This window comes from Scleropages formosus, chromosome 12 (assembly GCF_900964775.1).
Source record: "Scleropages formosus chromosome 12, fSclFor1.1, whole genome shotgun sequence".
In the NCBI taxonomy this organism is placed as follows: Eukaryota; Metazoa; Chordata; class Actinopteri; order Osteoglossiformes; family Osteoglossidae; genus Scleropages; species Scleropages formosus.
Genome location: NC_041817.1, coordinates 1,077,831 through 1,101,552, shown reverse-complemented (window position 1 = coordinate 1,101,552; position 23,722 = coordinate 1,077,831). Strand labels below are relative to the sequence as shown.

The window sequence follows — 23,722 nt, the reverse complement described above, 5'->3', positions numbered from 1 at the left end:
TTCTGTATTACAGGAAGCAGGAATGTTTTATAGCATTCTTACCTCATGGTCACTGGGCCTGTTGGTACGTGTAGGAAGAATGGTCGGTAGGGGGCTCCACCTGCTGTTGCCCACTGCTTTCCTGAATAACAAGTACAAAAATATCCCTTTACTATGAAGAAACTGACATTACACATCAGCATCACTGTTAGTAATTATTATTTAGAAGAAGTATATGGAGCTGGTTTTTGAGCTCCATTAAGACATCAGTCTCTGGTTACATTTACAAACCACTTATAAACTACGCAAGAGAGCAAATGCCAATAGTTCACGTACGCTGTATGGGAGCCTGAAAGCAGGCTTTTAAAACAAACTCAGAAAAGGTTTATGAACAGGAATGACAAACCTCCAGCTGAACAGCTGTAGTCTGCATGTGGGCGTACTGGGGAATATAAGCTCCCTGCAAAGCTGTGTTGGCGGGCATGAACTGCAACGCGAAAAAACAGCGGCTTACTGTGACTCCACTCGTTCCTGCAAAATCGTTTTCTGCTTTCACACATTTCTCCCCAGACACTGGATTCCACGGGAAACACAGAACTACACCCCCTCCTAGCCGAGCCCCCTCCCCCCTACCGTTCCGGTGCTGCTGAGGGAGAGGTGATTCATCTGCTGTGTTAGTGGGTTCATGACGGACGTGGGCTGCAGTGACATGGTGTGGTCCATAGAGGGCGACAGAACCGCTCCCTGATCAAGAGCACAACAGAAGAGGTGACATGAGATCCTCCTGCTCTTTCAAGGTGAGACATCAACAAAGGCCAAGTATGGCGCTCCATGGAAACTTGTCGCTTAAATCAACCGCACACCACACATTCACAGAGTGATCTCTCTGGCAGAGGGCAAAGGCTAATGTGAAAGGCTGCTTTCACCTGTTTGGATTACCAGTGTGAAGGGGGGTAAAAAGGGTTCCATTTATTTATGTAGAGTTAAAAGATGCTACTTCACAACTATCAGCATTTCCGACTGGGTGCGGAATATCTATTATGAATATTCGAAGCATGTTTCTCCCCAGCAAAATCATATCTTTGTGTGACAGAACCTATTGTACAGACAGAAGGTTCTTGTTCCTGCTCTCCAGATGTCTGCTTGGGGTCAACAATGTGGATTAACCTCACTCCTGCCCTGTCCCCATGATGTGCATCCCAGAGATGCTAGCATTCGGCTGCAGCAATCAAGGGGACCTGAGCCAGCCCTCAAAACCACAAGAAAGACTTCATTTTCTCTAACTCTGGGGTGCGTCACTGAGAATAACACACAACCAGCTCATCGTATAAAGCCCTGAAGGTTCTTTCATGGGGGGGGGAGAAAAAAAAAAAAAAAAAAAAAAGACAAAAAATCTGAGGAAAGGCCTTCTGGGAAACAGTTGTTTCCTCATAAAAGGGAAAAAAAACAGGACTGTAGAACAAACCATCTGCTAAAAGATTTCCAAACGTGTCTCAATTGAAGTGGATGGCTTTGCGGTTCCAGGCATAGTGGGGGCCAAGTTCCTAGAACTGGTGTCTGCACTCTCCTTCACCCCTGAGCCCATTTGCATCTCATTCTCTCTCCCAAGTGGGGGTTGGGTGGGGCACTTTCACACAGACGATGAATGACTTTGCGAAGCGGGCTGAAGACGCCCACTGTTTTGTCCCCTGCGGCTGACTGGCCAGTGAGACCGCGCGGGAGAGCAAGACTGGGGGTGTGTGTCAGGGGGCTGGGATAGAGTGGAAGGGGGTGGTTGCACAGGAGGAGAGGGCGGGAGAGAGAGCGAGAACAGTTTGTTCTCTTACCGGGTGTTGCATGATGTAGGGTTGGTGTGTGACCCAGGAGGGATTCTGTACCTGGAACATCACACATATGTAGCGTAAACACTCTGACAGAGGGCAGGGTGCTATTTCGGGCAATCGCACATCCTTCTGTTTTTATTAGCAGCGAAAAACCCCTGACAGCATAGCGTAGCCTTAGGGCTTTCCTGCCCTGCCGACAGGCTCTGGACCATGACTTGAAACCCCCTTTTCCATATTAAAGAAGGAATATTACAAATATGAATCACACTGAGCACCGTGGTCATGTTGCAATACAATCATCTATCTTACTTTCATGTCCTTGTGCCACAAGCTCGCACAGAGACATGCCAAGATGAGGAAAAAGCTGTCAGCAGACACTCACCTGATAGGTGGATACTGGCGAGATGTATGGGGATACTGGCGTCTGAGCAATCATCCTGTTTGCTATGCTGTACGGAGACGTGTAAAATCTGGAAGTTAAAAACACCAAGGAAAATTTGGACTGTGGTAAGTCATTTAAACTGTAGTCATCTCACCAATACACGTTCCCCCCTCCCCCTCCAAGCCCCATCATTTCTTACCCGTTTTGCATAGCCGCCGTGGTGGGGTCATATGTGATCATTCCAGCCTGGGGAGATGAAGGAACACACACAGGCACTGTCAGGACCAGCTATGAATCTCCCTTCCTCTGCATGTCACAGCTGCATCTGGCATCTACTCCACACTACTTCACTATATGCTTCTGTGAAATTTCACTATGATTTGGTTAAATATTCCACACGTTTCTGCTCACCTCCACTGAACACACGTATCAGGGATAATTTAAATTAAGACTGGACAGTGTGGACTTTCATTATATCTAGGCAGGGTGTTTGACCAACCTGTCCCCCCCCCCCCCCACTATGTCCCAGGTCTGCAGAATGACGAGGCAGCACTTACAAGCCTCACCTCGCCGTCCCTAGACCACCCGCGACCATTCTGCACATATTTGCTTTGGCTCTGTCTCTTCTTCTGCCCACCATCGGCAAACTTGCACAGCAGGGGCTCCGACGGCGCTGGGGAGAGATCACAATGTTGGGGGCCACAGTTAGGTGCTTAAAGTGAAAACCATATTATTCGTACATTTTTTTTTTTTGTTTTAAATAAAGTTGTGGGATTTGCTAATTGAAGCTGGCAGCCACACCCTCGTAATCCCATCCCGTTCTAAAGAGCGGCCTCCTTTTGTAAGGCGTTCCGGCAGCACAATCCCATTAAAGCGTACAGGATGGGAAAGCAGGCCAAACAGTGTTCTTACACTCAGCCCCCCTCCAACGAGTGTTTGAGGGGCTTCTCCGCACTGCACACAGTGGACTGGGATGAGCTATGCACCAACTATACTCAATATAATTGACAGAAAACACTAAAGTGGTCTGGGAGCACACCCTGTAATAGAGCTGCCACAGAGTTTCAAAGATATCACTTTGTGGATGCGACTCCACATTGTCCTCATTTGAAATGTGCACCATGTTGATATGAAGAGCCCGAGAGCTCAGACTAGCAGTCTTTTTCTTTGACACATTTCCCTGCGATGGTTGCTCCCGAGACACATCCGCTGAAAGGAGCGACTCGAGTTGGCCGCGCTGGCTGCCAGAGTGCGGCTGTAAACGTACACGGTAAGTGACAGTTTAAAAACGATGAGCCCATACCTGGAACTCCAGGCGGTGTCTTAATAAACTTTCCGTTGAAGTGGGATATCACGGCATCACACTTCTCTGTTGATTCCATCCTGAAAGAGATGTTTAAGTAAATCAATGACGACAAAACTCCTGCTGACAATATTGCAAGGGAACACATATGGATGACAATGGCCATACAGACAAAGCAGACTAAAAATTTTATTAGTGCAGAGATCATAGCTCAAACACCTGACAGACAGGCATAACAGTTACCTTGAAACAGTTTACTACGGGAGCAACTTACTCTTCAGGTCCTTTTCAGGCTGACTGACGGTTAGTGCTACAGCAGACGACCCAAATGCATTCTTGGACTCAAAATCAAATGCTTTGATGAAGCCAATCCCTGAGCTTTTGTCCTCGCTCACAGGTATCTCTAAACACTTCTTCATTTGAGACTCCTGGACATTTTTGGGAAAATATACTTTCCTCCCCCATTTAGAAAACTTAGTTTGTGTGGGACAAGTAAAAGTAGCTATTGCTGTGCATCTTGAATCCAGACCGTTCGCAACTTTGGGACTGACTGTGTATATAACATAACATGCTTAAAATTCAAAGAGGTTTGCGTTTGGCGAAAAAAAAATTGTTAGAAACAACTGTTGTGATTTGTTAAAGGGGAGACATGAAGTTCTGGTATTTCTCCACAGGTCACTGCAGGTTTCACCTTAAAAACTTCCCCTGCGCTCTCAAAATGAACCTGCCGCAAAAGCAGTGACCTGTCCATGGTACACACATGGTACGCAACGGACAGGTTTACCAGTCAAGTACGTCCGTTACGCAAGCGCGGGAAGTGGAGGCCTGCGTTAGTGCTATAATTAAACAGGGCTCGGCCTTCACAAAACTTCTAAAAGTGGCACTTGATCGGATTCACTCCTCCCCTAGCCAACAAATCCATCACTCCACTACTTCACCTTTATGCTTAATCATTTACACTAATATACTTCTGGGTGAAGAAATGCTACACAAAATTAACTAGTACTGTTTTCTAATAAAAAAAAAAAAAGAAGACAGCAATGAAACTAATAAATATCTGAGTATTGTACTTTGAATGTGCATGACTTCCTCAGAGCATTTCAACAATTGTATCGTTTGCCCTTTCGGCCTTTTCCTAAGACAACTTGCGATGTTACGATTGTATAATAAGCTTCTTATAATTATTTACCCATTTGTACAATAGTGCACTCATATCAATTCAAGGTACGTTCCTTCCTCGAGAGTTCTACAGCAGGAGCGGGATTTGATCCTAACCCTTCACACTTGCAAGGCGCTATGCTAGCTGCTGTTCAGCCTGAATTTAAGCAAACAGTGAGAATGTTCTGTGTTCAACATGACTCCAGAACCCCAGGCACACCGAAACGTTAGGCTCTCTAGCAACGCGTCGAGGTTCGGTCACAGGCAACACTCACCTGGCAAAACCCACACCCCGACTGGCCCCGTTCGAGTCTCGCAGGATTCTGGTGGAGATGACTTGGCCGAATGGTTTCAGCATGTTCTCCAGCTCTTGCTCATCCATGGACAATGGCAGGTTGGAGATGTACAGGTTTGTCGGGTCCTGTTCTTGTTGCTGTATTTATGACGTAAACCAGGAAAAAAAAAAAAAAAAAAAAAAGTCAGTGAAAAGGTTTTCCTGTGTCATCTCTTGTACTCATCAAAATTATCAAACCCTGACAAATGAACCCAAGATAATAAAAATGATAATGTAAGCCAGGAATATTCATTGCTTAGAAAACAGGGTTAAAACAGATTAAATCTTGTCACGCGGAATCTCTCCCCTCTCGGCCAATATCTTATTAGTTTTTCCGCTGATAAGTCGTCACCATGAATAGTTATAAGGGCTGGTTTTTCATGCAGGCCACAGCCGGTTCAAATATGTATCATCAGTTTTTTTTCCTGTTTCTGGGTATACATTTCAATAGCGTCAGCACAAATACAGGACATGAAAATGGCTGTACTGAGCAGGCCTATTTACCACAAATATTCACCAGTTTAATACTGCTTTCACACCCACATGAAGGAAGATTAGATCGCTGAAATAATGCAGTGAAAACCCAGCTACAGTGGGCGGGGAAATGGGGTGTGAAGCAGAGGGTCATCGCACATGCAAAACCACACAGACACGGTGTTGACGTGAAAAGGGCTGCTGGTAAGACTGACGGGACAAACAGCGGTGGCCTGCAATGCCATGGTGCTCAGGCACATCGTTTTGAAGGGTGTTATGGAAAAGGGGACAAGACTGGCTCTGCTTCCACCTTCAACGAGAGCTGGACAACTGTGCCAATGTCCAACTGATGTGTCGGCAAAGGTTACCCCCGTTCCTAATACAGTGGGTCTCCTACTTATGAGCTCGACTGGGCCCGAGATGCGACAAAACGTTTCTTGAAAAAAAAAAAAAAAAAAAAAAACTGATAGTTTATCATCATACGGAGCAGTTTCAGGCACCGTCATCAGTCTTGCTTGTAGCTATTCGTGTAACATGCACAAAAATGGTGGTTTCGAGCAGACTGGCTGCACTGAGAAGTAGGTCCATCTCGTCATCTGTTGGTGAAATTTTGTTTACTCGGAGTTGTAATTCACTTTGGTGAAAAGGATCTGCCGAATGAATAATTGCAATATAAATGTGAACAGAGTGTTCTATGGACTGGGGGTGTTTTCAGACAGAAAAACAATTTAAGCTGTATGTTATTTACCTTGAAGCGCACGCACGCACGCGGGCACGCACGCACGCACCGCTTGTTCCGAGTGAGGTTGCGGGAAGCCGGAGCCCAACGTGGAAACACAGGGCGCAAGGCTAGAGGGGGAGGGGACACACCCAGGACAGGGCGCCAGTCCACCGCAAGGCACCCCAAGCAGGACTCGAACCCGAGACCCACTGGAGAGCAGGGCCCGGCCAAACCCGCTGTGCCACTGCATCCACCTTAGAAGCACAGACAACAGCTGCCAATTTGTTACTTGAAAGTACATAAGTAGGGAACCTATTGTAATATATATTGGGAATGTGAATCCTGCTTTTGCAAGCTCTGCCTACTGTAACACTGATAAGAGGCTATATACTGAAGTGTGTAAGAAAATGAATGAGCAAGTGAATTAAAAAAAAGAAAATCAGATAAACTGATTTCCATATAGCTCTTAAGACCTAGTAAGAAACAACCCCCACCACACCAAGACATATGAAGCTTGTACCAAACTTAGAGCAAGTTTATTAAAAAAAAAAAAAAAAAAAAAAAAAACACAAACCCCTATAAGTTCCAAATGTGCTGTTTCTTTTATTCTAGGCATCACTAAATAATATGTACGAGGAGCTGAGTCAGACACATTAAGAAAATATGGAATAACCCAATTAAAAGGTGTTCCTTTGTGTTCTCGTAAATGAGAGGTGGGGAAAGTGTGGTCCTTCCGGACTGCAGGGTATAGCATTTTCTGTTCCAGCTGAGCACTTCATTAAATAGCCTTGATTGAGATGTTGATTGGAAGTCATTCTTATATGATTGATTCAAACAACACTAAATCAAATTCATTATTCAGCTCCATCATGTTTAATCATGTTAGTCAAGGATTAACTGTAATGGCATAACATATGTTATGTTTTGTTTTTGGATTTTTTATTTCAATTAATCAATGCTCACTTAATCAACCTTAGCACACATGCGCAAAAGGTTCCTAGCTTTCGAATATTCCACTATAAAGTGGCTAAAATTGGCAGCAGTTAGTAAAAATGTTTACAAAAAATGGAAACATAAATATACGCACATTCCTCACATAATGAGGTTAATCCATTGCTTAAAAATTACTGCTCTTTCAGGTGAATTCTCATTCAAAATTACCATAAAATTTTATTGGTGAGGTGATCTTGGGTGCAAAATATCACATAAAATTAGTGCAAATACAAATTGATGCATCTGTGCATGATAATGATAACCCCAGCATATATCAAAATGTTTGTATAACAGAATTATTTCTAGGTAGTCAGTATATTTTCACTGATGGATTATCAATCAGTACGTGTCCAGTACAAGATGGGAAAGGTTCAGAGCAAGAGACAGGGTAAAAACCTTGAATGAAGACATTGTGATAATTTGGTTCAGAGAGTTTTATGACATAAAGAAAATAATATTACAAGATCACTTCCTATTATGCCTTTCACTATTCAAACCATACGGTCACTGTGGTGCTAGAAGTGCTGTGTGGCGTTACAAACCAACAACTGAATCCCACTCCTGCTGTAGTACCCTTGACCCTGAATTGTTCCAGTAAAAATTGCCCAGCTGAATAAATGGATAAACCACTGTAAGTACCTTATTTTTGCAACCTGCCATTTCTGATGTCATACACGCAAGTCCTTGTTCACAAGTCTTTTTTTAAATGGGGTTTTACTTTGCTATGCTATACGATGCTATTTATTTATTTATTTATTTAAGAAATAATAATCATTTCAGGTTTTTGTGGATAATCTCTTCAATGTGAGGACACTCCAGGAATAGATTAAGCACCATGACTCTGTCAGGGGGAGAGTAGTACAAGGATGAGCAAGGAGTTAGAGAACACCTTCGAGCCCTACTAAAAAATGTCTTAGTAGCTGAAGGAGCAGAGCCAGCAGCCTGTAACGATATTTTTGAAAAAGTTTCTTCACCTCTTTGTTTTATTTTTTCTTCTACTCTCTAAATGCAGAAATTAAAGATGTACTGTATAGCTAAATTATTTATGTATTTTTTATATTTACTGGCTCTGTATAGAACAGAAAACTACTGGAAATTTCATTTTCATTAAGAGGTCTAGTGTTTTAGGGGTGTGATAGTTAAGATGATCAATGTGATAAGTAGGGTTAGTTTTACTGACTAATAGGTCATTTTGTATGAAGAATGGGCATATATTTTCATAAGCTGCAGTAGTTTTTTTTTTTTTTTTTTATTGCTGTACTGGAGACTTATTAGGGGTGAGCGCATTACCACAAAGCAAATTTGCTAAAATGTGGGTCTGCACGGCACAAAAACAGTACATTAATGCGTAATGTTCCTTGTATGGAACTACAAAAAAATAAAGTTGCGCAATATTCCATGAAAGAAATTAGTGACACATGTGCCAATGGATTGTGCAAGTATGCGGTCAGAGTGTACCTAAAATTAATATTCTCAGCAGCTACAGTCAGACTTGCCAGTTCACCATATTAGCACAGAGAGGAGAAAAGGAGGAAAAAGCCAAAACAACCAAGTAAGCTCATACACCCATACGTACACACTGATTACTTCAAAGAGGGTTTTCTGTGTTCTGGAATTCTGGGTAGTTAATGTGCAATTCAACAAGGGGTCGTTTAGATCACAGGTCATGTCTGATGCAAGACAGACTTAGGCATCATCTGAAAGAAATTAGGAAAGGAGGAGGGGGGGGCTCCCTGTGCATGTGGAATGGCTCTTAAAACGTAGGACAGAAATTTGGCAGAGACATTTGACATCTGTTTCTGTAGTGAATGGGGTCACCAGCAAAACATTCAGTCATTAGGCATCATGTGACAGAGGCCTGTTCGCAGAGGGCCAGATCTGCAGATAAAGGGATTTAGTGCTCCTCTTGAACAAGGAAAAGCACACCATGTGCTCTGTATCAGAGGCTAGCTGTCTGGGACTTTGTGGGGAACCGCCCACTCGTATTAATTCTTCCTACAAAGGAGGCATACAATTATACAGTGGCTATTACCACTCCAATGACCGCTGTATAATCGAATTTCAGTTTTTCAGATGCAACAGATTTTTCAGAGGATGGCAATCGTTAAAACATCAGAAGATGAGAAACTGAAACAGATTTATTCAGGAAAACCACCTGGAGCACTACGTGGAAATGACAGAAATCTCTGCTACCACTTGAATTTCCAATTCTGGTGAATGAGAACAAACTTCCAGGAAAAGGACCTCTTTATAGAAAGTCCATTGGATCCAAGCAAGTCATGGGAATATTGACATAGAATTAATGGAAAGGCTTCTGTGACTTCATAGTGTTTACCTTGAACTGCACCTACATCAAGGTCAGGCAAGCTTAGCAAAACGGCTTTATCTTAATTAGAATTTGACGCAGGAGGGGCACAAAGGCCCAATTGGTGGGCTGTACTAGGCCGCCTAGATCCACTGAATTTAATTTGTGTATTCTCCTTCGGTTTCACAGGCCTGATTCTCCAGCTTTACTGAATGGTTGCCATGACAATGCCCAATTATTTACTTCTGTTTCGTCAGCCCAAGAATGCAAACTACCTTGTTCTTGGTCATTATGGTACTGGTGCTTTTTGAAGGTCAACAATGAGAAGCCCCTGCCTCAGCTGATTTAGGGAGTCAAGACCATCCCAAGGCACCACGTTAGACTGCCTGATCCTTCCGATCAACCCGAGAGGATACATCTCATCTAGTGCCATCCTGGAGGCTTTAGTCACCATTAGTTGGCTTTCCACTGTGCTGCTACCTTCAACTTAATCCCACTCACTCAGTAATTAAGTACAAAGTTCATAATTTAATTTTTTGCTGTGCAAACTCAAAAACACTAATACAACAGAGTATGCATAATTTCAAATGAATGCAACAAGTTAATGACTTTTCCATGTTTTCATAGATAAAATAACTAAAAATCGTCTAATGACTAAGACCAGACAAATCACACAATACTGCCCAAAAAAAGCATATTTTCCATAATTGGTGAAATACTGTGAAGTGAGACGGTCATTGAGCCGGGACTGTGTGAGGACCATGTCCTTGCTTAAGGCATCACACTGGTGTTCAGGAGACCTCAACTACAGAACAGGGATTCAAATTAACATACAGCAAAATATAAAACTGCAGTCTATGCAAATCACTTATTATATAAAATGTCGGCTAAAGGAACAATCAGTTGAGCACAATTGCAGTTCTTGAGGGCCAGGCTCCTGAAAGTTTTAAGAACACATTTAATTAATGCCTGGCTAACACCTCAAATACCATAGTGAGATAGTGAGATGACTCACAATCCAGTTAACTACAGCAGCAGAGCAATTCAGAGCCAAAACTGATCAAAAACCAGGACACCCTGGAGTGCTTGAGGACGGAGATGTACAGCCCTGACACACAGTCATGTTTACATTATTAATTTAGGGGCCATTTGTTTCCCCATATTATGAATGTGCATGTTTTCCCAAGTGAGGTTTTCTAAAGTGTGGCATTGTGGGTTGGATGTGTAATGCAGCAATATGCCAAGACACGCCATTTGTGCTGATTCACGGCTTCCTGTGGCTCTGAAATACATCAGTTCAGTGCGGCAAGGCACAAATACAAGCCAGTTCAACTTTTCTTTCAGAATTAACAGAATTTCTGTGATGTATAAGCACTACAGACCTCAACCCTAAGAAAAACCAGATAAATTGGCAAAGAAAAGAACCGCTGGAGGAACATAAGCGGACCTTGTTAAAATGCAATAGCCAACATTTCTAATGACACTACAGACTGCATGTCAGAAAAGTACTTGTTTGCTCTTACAACCTAGATTCGTAGATAACTGAGGTGTGCTGTTTTATAACAAGACTAGAACCACGCCCTCACCTTCGCCATCTGGGCTTGGACACCACTGGTCTTCAAGGCGGTAACTGCTTTCTGGGCGGCGGCCGGACTGTCAAAGTCTACAAATCCATAACCTACAGGACATGGAATCACAAGGTCAGAAAGTTCCTGGACTTCCCTCATCAAGACAATGAGATCAGTAACATTTTACTCTTAATTTCACCACAATCTGCAATGGAGAAGTTCCCAGTAGATTATTATTCTTATGCGTACCTTATTATTTTAGAAACAGTCTTCCCACAAAATTTAAGTGAAAAGTAATGTTTATTTTTTGATGACAGTCTTTCAACCCTATTTCCTCAGCCAAGATTGCGTAGGGTGTATCAAGGCTCAGGACAGCACTCAGTTAAAAAAGAAAAGCATTAAGATGTCAATCTGTGAGGAAATACGAACACATATTTATTCTTCTTAACCAACCAAAGAAAGGATTAACGTGACAATATTTTATATTCTCCCTCCATTTTTCAGTCTGCTGCAGGGATGTAAGAAATGCAGAGGCCACAGTTTGTCATGGCGACGTGTGCGACTTAGGTGGCCTTACTGTCCCCAAAGGCTGCAGTGTAGACTGCTGCTGCACGCAAACACATTTGGGGAATTTAATAAGAGAATTTCTGCATGGGACATGGGAGACTGGATCAATGGGGGCTTTTGGACACCATGGCATTAACCCTTTCAATGTATTATTCACTACACCAACCCTTACTCGCTGGATGAAGTTACAAATTTTCCACTTAGTTAACACTTTTATCTAAAGCAACTGAAGTATTTGGACTGTTTACATATCTCAGTACAGGGCGAAGCACCTAGCGCAAGGGTACTATACCAACAGTGGGGAGTGAGGCATGTAGAAGCAATTTTTGGCTTTTAAATTGTTCAGATCCTCAACCACTACACTACATGCTGCATTATCCCTTCAAAAAAATCACAACCAAATATTTTTACTGTCTTTCATTGGAGAACAAGTGATTTACAGCACGTGACAAGCATGACTATTTTCCCAGTGTTTGACGGACTGTTATCAGTGTGAGAACTATTAAAAAGGCTTTGGATCTGCATGTGTTCATGTAATGTCCTATTACTCTGTCCAATCAATATACTTTTCACATTATATAATCCTACAAGCTGTAAATACAACTGGAGCCAGTTTGCTTCAAAGTGCTGAACTCTCAGGATGACATAGGGAATGAGATTATAGTGTTCAACTCTAGACCTGATATTGCTTGGAACATAAACTTAGCTGCTTCACTTACACTTGCTTGGTCACAGAAAGATGTGCAGCTGTAAGCAGAGCAAAGCTATGACTAAGTGGCCTATAAAAAGCCACTGGGCACCTGTTTTACAGAGGTAGGCCACATTGCAAAACTACCCTGTAGTCGTATAATTTGTGAGACGATGGGCACAAGCACCAGGCTGGGAAATCTGTACTCCGTAGCCCAGCTTCAGACTTGGGAGCTTCAAAATGGTCAGAAATCGCTAGTCCTTTCAACACAAATGAGAGCAAAATCAGGATAGGCACAGATGTCAAACAGCGGCAGCGTGGTGGGAAAAGCAACAGACCCCTGCAAAATTGTCAACCAAAGATGCAGCCGGTTCCCGTAGCAGCTACAGTGGATCTATAGAGCAGTATCATTTCATAAGCATGTTTAGAGCTCAAGGACAAGGAGGTTGCTTCCATTCCCATCGTGGAAATGTGTTGAATGTCTGCTCATTGAAGAGACCACCTGTTCAAAGCAGGCACACATTAACACTACTGCTTGCTGGCAGTACAGGATGCATGTACAGAGGATTTATGGTGAGATTTCCCCACTGAAGCTCTGAACTGTGAAAGCACATGTTAATCTTAGGAGTCAAGATGCCTGGGTGCCCCTCCATACAGTTCTTCCTGTCTGACTATCAAGGCAGCAACACTCTCTTTCATAGGGCATCTGTGCCACAAGCTATTTTTACTTCTTGGTGTTTTGGTAGGTCTTTATTTGACCTTTGCCTAGATGAACTACTATGACGTCCATTGACTAAAAATTCACTTAAGGCACTGTGTGTGTAGCATGACATGCTCGTTTCTCCCTTTTTTCATCCACTGCAGAAAAAGCTCAGAATATTTCATGGAAATGCTCAACTGCGCGTAGAAGACAAAGATATTATTACATAACCAAGTAAGAGCTTCAATGGGACTGGGCTAACAGACCTACAAATGCTCAGAAGTCTTTGCTGTGGGTTTAAAATTGGACATGGTACATTGTCTGGAGCCCTTTATGCCTTCATGAGCCAGTGTCTGAGAAGATGCGTCACAACCAGACAAACCAGAATATGAAGGCCTCCAAAAATAAAAAACCCTACCCACCTTTGCATTTGTTTGTGGTTTTATCCAGGATTGCCTTTGTGGACACTATTTTGCCATACCTAGAAAAAAACAGAATAAATAACAGAACATTACTTATTGTTTGGCGAACAGAACTCCAGACGGTGCCAGCCTGAGCTCCTGTTATGAATGACAAGGAAAGAAACGCTCAGTCTACAACTCATGACATCATCCTAAAAGAATGGCAATGGAACAAGAAGCCATTCCTCAGGCATGTGTGTCCAGGCAGTTCTGAAACTCAATCCTCACTTCAGCCACTGCTGGAAAAACACAACATACTGAAAACTGGAAAAATAAGTTCCGCTTTTTAGGAGTTATGAACTTCCAAGAAATATATAGGAGCAAATTCATTGTGTGATCTCCAGTTCTTTATTTTTTCCCCACTTGTGACACTCTGCAAGTTTTCAACTGTGCATGTGGCTTCCATGACTTGTATATCTGTCAAGAAGTTCAGAATTTCTTTAAAATGGTTGATGTCAATGGGTCACATGCCAACCTGCATGCTTTCTGCATTAACTTCTGCTTGCATGTGATCCTGATCGATGCATGTGGCTCCCCACACCATGGATGGCCAGACAGCCTTTCTGTGTTTTACCTTACTTTCACAGCAACTGTCTGCAGCAAAGACAAGGGGCTTTTCATCTTTTTTCCTACAGACATGAAGAGGTCTTGACAGTTTCACAAAAATAAAAAAAAAAGGGAAAAAGAAGCGGCATAGGTCCAGAATGAAGGGCAGAAAACAAGACAACCATAAATTTTTTGGAGCCGAGCAATTAACCAGTTTCTGTTCTCAAAGAAGCATGAGCTCTGCAGTTGACAGTCTCCACCAATACATCACAAAGAGAGCCTCAGGGTATATACGTTTGGAAATACAATCACTTTCCCACACCAACGTGTAAACACAATCACCACAGTGTAATTACTGAGAACATACCAATAGTGTTATTGCATGACACAGCTTGTTACATAAATCTGAAACTGCAATAAAACAGATTGATGAGGTAATTTCATAAACAAGAGCATCAAATCATGGATAAATATTTTAAAACTTAAGGCAGAATCGTGTAATCATAGGAAAAAATGTACAGTTACCGATTTCTGAAAAATTGGCTCCTCTTCAAGTTATTCAAACATGGATTACACTCTTCTAATACGGCCTCAACAAAAGAGAAATTATTCCTTCATGGGTCAGTTCAAAAGATAAACAGCTGCAGTTAGGCACTGATATCATAATGTGTCAACAGAGGAGTGGAAATCATCAGGATATTACATGACCACATCCCATGATTCAACAGTGAACTGCAGGAGGACACAAACTTCACTGAACGACACACCAGCAAGGCTTAAGCAAAATGAACACAGTTAATGCACAATAGTAATGAGTTAACCGATCAGAAACGAGTATATGTAGGAACAGCCCAGGAATGACTTTCCTTAACACTTCTGGATATCTTAAGGAACTCACAAAAAAATGGCTATATGTAAACTGGAAAGGAACCAGAGAAGAGGGCTCAGTGTTTGTCAAGATTTGTTTGTAATTGTTAAAGCATACTGTAGGATCCTGCAAAGTCCAGTGTCACAATTTACATTTACAAATTAAATAAAATTATACTCATACTTCTATGATTCGATATCTGGAAGTTTCAAGGCAGTAATAACCAAGAAGCAGATGTCATTTTTTACAAGGAAGATAATATTTTGTATGAGATTACACATAAAGGTATTTCATTAAGGCGCAACAATGCTGTGGAATATTCACTACTATATTTTACAGATACAGAAGATTTTAAATGTCACTTTTAAAAGACTATTGCAATTGTGCAGTTTTCTGTAGTGAATATACCATGTGAGAGACAAATGATTAGCACTTTTTTTCCACTGAACTTTAGGCTAAGCAACCTAAAGTTTTTCACCTAAGAGAAAGAGCCAACCAAATCACCTTTTTCAAAAAAGAGCCAAGTAATTCGTGCACACACCAAACAGGTGAAAATCATGTTGGCTCAAAATAGCCGTAGTATCTTACATGAAGCAGACCTTAAAATAAAATCTATGAATGCCACGTGTGGCAAGAGGTAACAAGGTGGTTAAAGCTGTGGGCTTGCACTCAAATGACCCTGGTTCAAACCCCACCTCCTGCCACAGTACCCTTCAGCAAGGTACTTAGCCTAAATTACTCCAGTGTGTACAGTCATTTAGCCATTTCGTAACTTATCACATTCTTTACCCCAAAGCAATTGAGGCAGTACAGTTTTGATGTTTACTATACACAACCAGCAAAGGTAAATGTAGGTAAAGCATTTCCCTCGATGCCAGCAGGTTCCCCCTTTCTGAACGAAAATCCTGACCTGACAATTCATATATTATAAGGAACAATATCTGTGCATACTGACCTAAGGAAGAAATCCTATGCGGTCCATTTGCGAACCGCATTATTCTTAATACCTCTATAACGGTGAATGGAATGGCTTTGTAAGGATACGATGCTTCTCTGGTAACATGCATTGTCTTGCTACAGCTATATGACATTTCAGTCAACTTCACTCTACTAGATAAAATGCCCAGAGGGTGAGGGAGTTCCACTATTTGACCTAAATGAATCAATTACTAGAACCGTAATTGTCACGACTGCTATCCCATCAGCAGGGCATGATAAAGGCACTCAAATAGATCTGCAGTGTGGAAACCTGGCTTCAGTTCCCTCACCGTGGTATAGTCACAGCACAATACATTCTGGTTAAGGACATGGACTCACCACATGAAAGTTACCAGGGAGCAATGCTTTAGTGTACTTGAGCAAAGAGGTCCTTCACCAGCATTGTTTGAATAAAATACCCATTTTGACAATGGAGTGACACTAAATTAGGCAGCACTGGTGCCTTACAGCACCTGGGCTGTGGGTTTGGACAGGCATTCAAGTTCGGCTCAGCCTGTGCACAGTCTGCATCTTCTCCCCGAGTTTGCGTGGCTTTCCTCTAGATGCTTGGTTTCCACCCACTATTAAAGACATGCATTTCAGGTTAACTGGGGAACCTAAACTCACTTTCAGCATGTCAGTGAGTTATGTTACTCTGGTATATAAATGAGTAAATGAAGTCTAGGACAAAACTGACAGCACCGTAAGTTGCCTTGGACAAAGGTGTCAGCTAAAATAAGTTAAAAATTATATGTTGCTTTTCAAACTTTAAATGAATATATGCATTATAAATCACTATGACTAAAAGCACGAGCTGAGCAACAAAACTAATCCCACCTGATGATTCAGCGCATTATTAAAGTTTCCTACACTACATGTCAGCCGGATAAAGTTGAGTTTTGCGGTCTCACTAAGATCAAAGTAAGCGATGTCCCCATCCACCTCATGTAAGGATCCTGGTATAATGTTAAGACTTCTCTTGCTTGACCAAACATGCAAGGGCAACCATGTGGAAAATCTATCGCAATCGGATTGTGCCCATCACTGTGGTCGACTGGATGAGAGCGGCTCCTGGCCAGGTCAGGTGGCGGAACAATGTGTTCATGGCTCACCTGCCCTTTTTTTCTTGCCGCTTATCCTATTACAGGGTCTAATCAGGGCTCTGGTTACTGTTTGCTGCATGGATATTGATTCCTGAGAACCCTGCTGCAATCGGTGCAGTAAGGTTAAAGTTTGAAGACAAAAAAATTGAGACCCTGGAAAGATGTCTTAAATCATCCTTCCATACAATGTGTACAAATACACTGCACAGTGAGTAGCTATGAAAATATATTAGGAATGCACCTTGTACGCAAACATTCAAACGCATCACGTTTACAGTGTAGCATGCAGCTGGTAATACACTGCTTAGAGGTCGCAGGTTCAAATCCCACCTCCAGCTGTAGTACCCTTGAGCAAAATACTGATCCTAAATTGCTCCAGTAAAAAATTACCCAACTGTATAAATATTTGTAGATAGCCTAACATTGTATGCTAAATGAATAATAAATGAGAAAATGTAAATGTGTTTGAATTGTTTTTGAGGACATTCATGAAATACCACAGGTACAACACATTTTACCTGTATGTACTTCACTTATGTTTATATCTTGACAATGTTCTTCTAGCAAAATGTTGCTGCCTGGACAATTTTCAGGTCAGTGTGAGACTTTTGCCAGAAATATAGCAAGTTAAACAAATTCAAGTACGACCACAGAAGTGGAGCAGGTGCCAAGCCAAGCCAAGCTCAGCCAGAGTGTGAGGAGACATGAGGAACAGCCCAGCTTTCTCCGGGAAGTACAGAGCCAGTGTAGGAGGATAGCCACTCAAGGTAGACAAGACAAGCTCCAAGTACATTTACCACTTCACTGTGAGTTGGCTGGTCTGAGTCATAGACCTGGAGATCAACGATTCAGCGGGGGCGTGCAGTCTGCATGACAGGTCGATGCTAGATGTGGGCAGATGCTGAGTGGAGATAGTCGGATGTTAGACAGATATGGGCTGAAGCAGAATGGGTGCTCGTTGGAGGTGAGGAGATGTTTGATGTGGGTGGATGCTGGGTAGATGTGGATAGATGCTGAAATTTGAAGTTTTCACACTATACATAAGGTTTAACAGCTCTATAAAAAGTGCCTGAAGTTTCAAATCCTCCCAACAGGGTGAGGTTTTCGTCAGTTTTCAACAATAATTCTACTATTTTTGTTTGAACACAAGTATTACTGCCATCTTAATGGAGGCAAGCATGGCTCCCTTTTACAAAAATCCAGCTTTAGGCCATCTTGAAACTGTACATGTAAGAAGAGTTTATCACACCAAGTCTGAAATCCAAGCAAGTACATTTCAGATTTTTTCCATTCACTTTTGAACTCAAGTCTCTAATTCCAAATGTCATGGATTAAGAGTTTCTCTGCTTTTTTAAGTTCCACTATTTAGAGTTCCATTATTTGACAATGTTTTATCAAGACATGTTTAATTATTAACCACTTTCCTCAGCAGACTTGTTTTCAGTACATTTTGCCACCCTTAAACTGTTAAATTTTAACACCTTGGGATTTCATACTGTATCATGAACGTAACATACATTTGGTCTAGCCATTTTGTGGGAAAGGGATTGATGAACTATTACTAGTAAAGGCTCTTGCAATTACATTAATGATGGCTTAACTGTTTGAAGGGAACTGCTAATAGAAAAATCTATTTCCAGGCTGTATCCAATGGACTCAGCCTAACTGCATACAATGACAAACATCTCATTTATGATCTATATTTTCACAAAAACTAAAAAAAAGCATGAACTGAAATTCTCAGCTTATTTTAATGCATAGGATCACTTTCTGCACACGATACTGCAAATATGATAACAGACTTTCACTCTATTTTGATAGCAGCATATGGACAGTTATCTAGTGTACTGTTCAGGTATCAGATTTTGCTACACCTGCTATTTACAACCCACAAAGCATACATTCTGACAGCAGTGGGAAGACAATATCCTTTAGCTAGGAGCACAGTTATTTTCAAAGCATTTTATTCCTTACATTTACTTGAACATTTTACACAGTTATTTCAACATTCTTTACATTTTTCAAATGTTACCAGTATGGACAATAGAACATTGGTCTGATTAAGTCATGACAATGAGACTACTTGCAAAGTAACAGGAGACTAGGGGCAGAGAATGAATGAAAAGGTCAAACACTGCAGCTAACAAAGACACATGGTGAGATACCAAGCATGAAGATATTAAACTCAGTCACTCTTGTTAACCACTTAACTCTGAATTCAAGTCAAAACTCAAAGTAAATGCTGTTTCAAGGACTAATTTTTAAATATACCCTTTCATCATGTTTTGAAATAAAAAAAAAAGTTTTACTGAATGAAATAGAAATATTGCTTGAAGAAAGACTGATAGACTGCTGTCATCATTCTCCAAAACCCTGTTTTCATACAAATTAATTCTCCCCTTATTTTGTTCAAATGGATTGTTACAAAAATTATACAATGCGCCATATAGACTTCAAAATAGGGTTCCTGCCTTGTTGAGTATTAAGTAAAAATATGAACACACACTGATATTTCAGCTCCCTGTTTTCCAGAACTTTCTATCACACAGATAAAAAGGTATGGACTGGTTGTATGGAAAATGGTTCTTGCAATAGTGATGCACACTAAAACAAACCCTTGCCTCACTTTTGCAACTACACACTGAAAGGATGCGACAGCAAACTGGGAAAGATAGAATGTGCTGCAAAGTCAACATCACATTGTGCAGGGTGTGTGTGCTGGAGGTACGGGTGGGGATTGTGAGCTGGTGAATGTGGGGTGGCAGCATGGAAAGAAAAATAAGATTTCAAAGTCACCCCAGCGGTCTTTCAGCAGATGTCAGGTAGACGGTAACACAATAAACTTTGGACAAACGCTGGCTGCAATCTATTCCTCAACCCAGCACCATGTACAACTGCTCTCGCTGTTCATTTACTCCTCATATTGTCAGCTGTCGCTGCTCTCTGGTTTGTCCTTGCAGCCATCAAGATCATTTTTCATTTCAAATTAAAATGTAATGTCGCTGTCAGCTGTCCCCTGGCTGCTGGCTGGCGAGCGCCAATTCATTCACTCTGGCATCCCCTCCCCCAGTAAATCTCTTCCTTTAACACAGAACCTAGAATAAACTATGAGACATTTTTTACAATTACATTCACATCCATTTATTCTGCATCTCAAAATATATTTGAATGAGACTGATGGATTGATGAGAAATATGTATGAACCTATTTGTAGTGTTCATGCTCAATGCCACTGGTCACAGAGGAGGCACCCAGCAACCAGGCTGAATCAAAAGTACTCTGGTCAAAGAACAAAACCAAAATTAAACAGATTTTCATCTCATCTGTAGCAAGAGAATTTTTCAAAAAAGGGAATAATTCTATCAGTGAATACAGCAATATATTCCAAGGCTACACTAATGCCAGTTGTCAGGGGCTGAAGGAAATCTGGAGGGGAAGAGGAGGCGGGGGGGGGGGGGAACCAACACACACACACACACACACACACACACACACAACACTAAATGTAAAGCTAACAGATGAGATGTGAAGTCTGGGAGAATACAAAAAAAAGGTTACTCTATTACTGCCTGTAATGGAGCAAAAGCAATCCAGCTCAAGGTAATACATGGGGCACATATATTTCAGTTATCAAAGTAAATTCAGATCAGATTCCTCTCCCCTGTGTCCAAGGTGCAAAAAAAAGGCACTGACTCACTGCCTGTGGTCCTGTGTCAAGCTGCAAAGGTAGTGATGGGAAATCACCCCAGATATACAGTAAAAGTGTTGGGAGTCCTCCGCAAGGCACCCCAAGCGGGACTTGAACCCGGTGGTGTGTGTTGGGAGTCAGGTTTGGTCATGGACCCAGTTCCTCTCTTTGAAATCCTTCTGTAAATAATAATGTTATGAAAGGTTTCCCAACTTGTTGTTATTGTTAATAGTACAGGACCCTTCTTGGTATGTATTGGTTCTGATATACTATAAATCTTATCCAATTATCTAATGCAAGAAGTTGTTCTGCATCTGAGATATGCATGCGCTGGAATTTGTGTTGAATTCTCTTCCCCTTTTTTTTATTCCACTTTGCTGCAGTTTGTGGTGGTTGTTGAAGTTTGTTATGCAGAAGCTATTTTGGTCAAAAAGAAGGAAACATTCTTGTAATAAAGTAAATTTTAAGATTGAACTTGTAACATGCGCGCACACACACACACACACACACACACACACACACACACACACACACACACACACACAATAAACTGGTTAATTACAGCTGCCTCACAGCTCTTGGACAGAGGGTTTGGATGTGGTTTTGAACCTGGCCCAGCCTGTGTGGAGTTTGCATGGGTACCCTGTGTTTGAGTGGGTTTCTTCCATGCGCTACATTTCCTCCCAGAGTCCAAAGACACGTGTTTTAGCTGAACTGGTGACAAAAATTACCAGTAGTGTGAATTTATGCGATAGCCCTGCAACTGACTGGTGTCCCATCCAGAGGGTTTAGCCTGCCTCACTCCCTTCACTTCAAGAATAGGCTTGGGCTACTACCACTGCGCACTGGAAGGGTGGTTACTGATAACTGACAGATGAATGGACAAATAAAGCTGCATGTGGCATCACATACAATGTGTATAATGTGACTTCCACCACAGACAACTTCAAATTTATGGTAACCAAAAGGACATGCAGCTGACAGCCTCACACACAACTCCAATTCTATTGTCATCATTTCTCCCTCTTCCTTCCCATTCTGCTACATTTAAAAAAAAAAAAAAAAAAAAAAACACAAACTGATCCATGTGAACACCATACTGGGAAGGTAGCAAGCATACTCACGGTTGGCAGAGCTTGACCAGGTCGTGGTCAGTGGTGGCAGGCGGCAGGCCCCGGATGTACAGGTTGGTCTTGCTGAGCTGCTCCCATCCCGCTGTACTGCTGCTGCTGCTGTTGTTGGTGCTGCTGTTGGTGCTAGGGCTGGGTGGGGCCATGGGCTGTGAGGAGGGGGCCACAGGTGCCTGGTGAGGGTGGGGACAGAAATGGGCAGCCTTTTGAAAGAAACACACCAGACATAACATGTAATCACACCAAACAGGAAATGGGACTGTTCCCCCAGTATGTTGTTTAATTCCATCTACTGGCCCCAATAAGGAAGTAACACCTTATAAGAACCACCACCTCCACATGTGTGAGAGGTTAGACAATGCAACTGCCAAAAGGCCCACTGATGGCTTTAGAGCTGCAGCCACCTGCACAGCTGCCCAGTTAATGTGAAAGAGTTGATACCAAGCTCATTATTGACAATTCTTTGGCATAGTGAAAAAATATACATTTTATACACTATATGCTATAAATGTGAACTAAAGGCATTTTTGGCCACTTAAATATTGAACAATAAATAATCTCCAAATTTGATCTTTCATTACCAAGCAGTCAATGTTGTACTTCAGTCAAGTAAATGAACCCATGGATATAACACTTATGATATGACCAAAAAACATCTTAGTGAAAATGCCTGGGCCTCTGCATTCATAATCTGAGAAAAGAAATTGATTAAGCAATCTTCTCTTTCCTGTCTTAATTGTGCCAGATGTTCTAGTCTACAAGCTTTTCTTCCTGAACTGTTCTGTGAACAACCACCCAACACCCCCCTCCTAGCACATCCGGGAAAGCTGATGGAATTCCAAGCATGAAGCAGTGACGGAATTAAGCAATCTTCTCCTGGACGCTTTCCCAGCTGGAGATTCTCTACTATGGTTTGCATTCAGAAAGAAGCCAGCATAACCCCCCCATGCTAAGAACAACCACAACATTGTCCATCACATGAGGTGGCTGCTTCCAGTTGCATCTGGGAAAAGGACATTTATTCAGTCTTGATGAAGGCTCAACAATGCAATGATAAGAGTTCCATAAAGGAACACTACTGTACAACAGAGCTGTCTTTTACAATGCTGTGAAAAAGTATTTGATATTTTTTGATTTTTTTTGCATATTTGTCACAGTTAAATGATTGTGTAATATTAAAATTTGTTTGATCTCAAAGATAACCCGAGTAAACACAAAATGCAGTTTTTAAATGATGATTTCATTTATTAAGGGAAAAAAGCTGTCCAAACCTACCTGGCCCCATGTGAAAAAGTAATTACCTGTCTCCCCCCCCCTTGTTAAATTATGAATGAACTGTGATTAACCACATTTTTTGGAAAGCTGAGTTAAATTTCACTTGCCACACCCAGGCCTGATTACTGCCAGACCTGTTGAATCAAGAAATCACTTAAACAGAACCTGTCTGACAAAGTGAAGCGCATCAAAAAGCAACACATCATGCCACGATCTAAAGAAATTCACAAACAGATGAGAAACAAAGTAATTGACATGTATCAATCTGGAAAGGGTTACAAAGCCATTTCTAAGGCTTTGGGACTCCAGCGAACCACGGTGAGAGCCATTATCCACAAATGGAGAAAACTTGGAACAGTGGAGTGGCAGGCCTACCAAAATTACTCCAAGAGCGCAACGACGACTCATCCAAGAGCTCATAAAAGAACCCAGAACAACATCTAAAAAACTGCAGGCCTCACTTAAGGTCAGTGTTCATGATTCAACAATAAGAAAGAGACTGGGTAAAAATGGCATCCATGGGAGAGTTCCAAGGCGAAAGCCACTGTTGACCAAAAAGAACACAAAGGCTCATCTCACATTTGCCAAAAAACATCTTGATTATCCCCCAGACTTTTGGGCAAATATTCTGTGGACTGATGAGACAAAAGTTGAACTTTTTGGAAGGTGTGCGTCCCG

General features: G+C 41.8%; 1 protein-coding gene across 4 annotated transcripts in view; it reads right to left on the bottom strand.

The window, feature by feature from the left end:
• The window catches only part of rbms1b (RNA binding motif, single stranded interacting protein 1b), a 45,227-nt gene that overhangs the window by 2,137 nt on the left and 19,368 nt on the right, over nt 1–23,722 (bottom strand). For 3 of the 4 annotated variants that reach the window (XM_018741621.2, XM_018741623.2, XM_018741625.2), the window contains exons 2-13: nt 21,764–21,942; nt 13,418–13,476; nt 11,059–11,150; nt 4,921–5,078; nt 3,488–3,567; nt 2,742–2,857; nt 2,384–2,430; nt 2,185–2,272; nt 1,806–1,856; nt 613–723; nt 386–466; nt 43–121 (exon numbers count right to left, since the gene is read on the bottom strand). In XM_018741621.2, the coding sequence (XP_018597137.1) occupies nt 50–121; nt 386–466; nt 613–723; nt 1,806–1,856; nt 2,185–2,272; nt 2,384–2,430; nt 2,742–2,857; nt 3,488–3,567; nt 4,921–5,078; nt 11,059–11,150; nt 13,418–13,476; nt 21,764–21,942 (1,134 nt within the window). In that variant the 3' untranslated portion in view covers nt 43–49. The remainder of the gene's footprint in view (nt 1–42; nt 122–385; nt 467–612; nt 724–1,805; nt 1,857–2,184; nt 2,273–2,383; nt 2,431–2,741; nt 2,858–3,487; nt 3,568–4,920; nt 5,079–11,058; nt 11,151–13,417; nt 13,477–21,763; nt 21,943–23,722) is intronic. The other variant, XM_018741624.2, reaches the window with a different exon arrangement.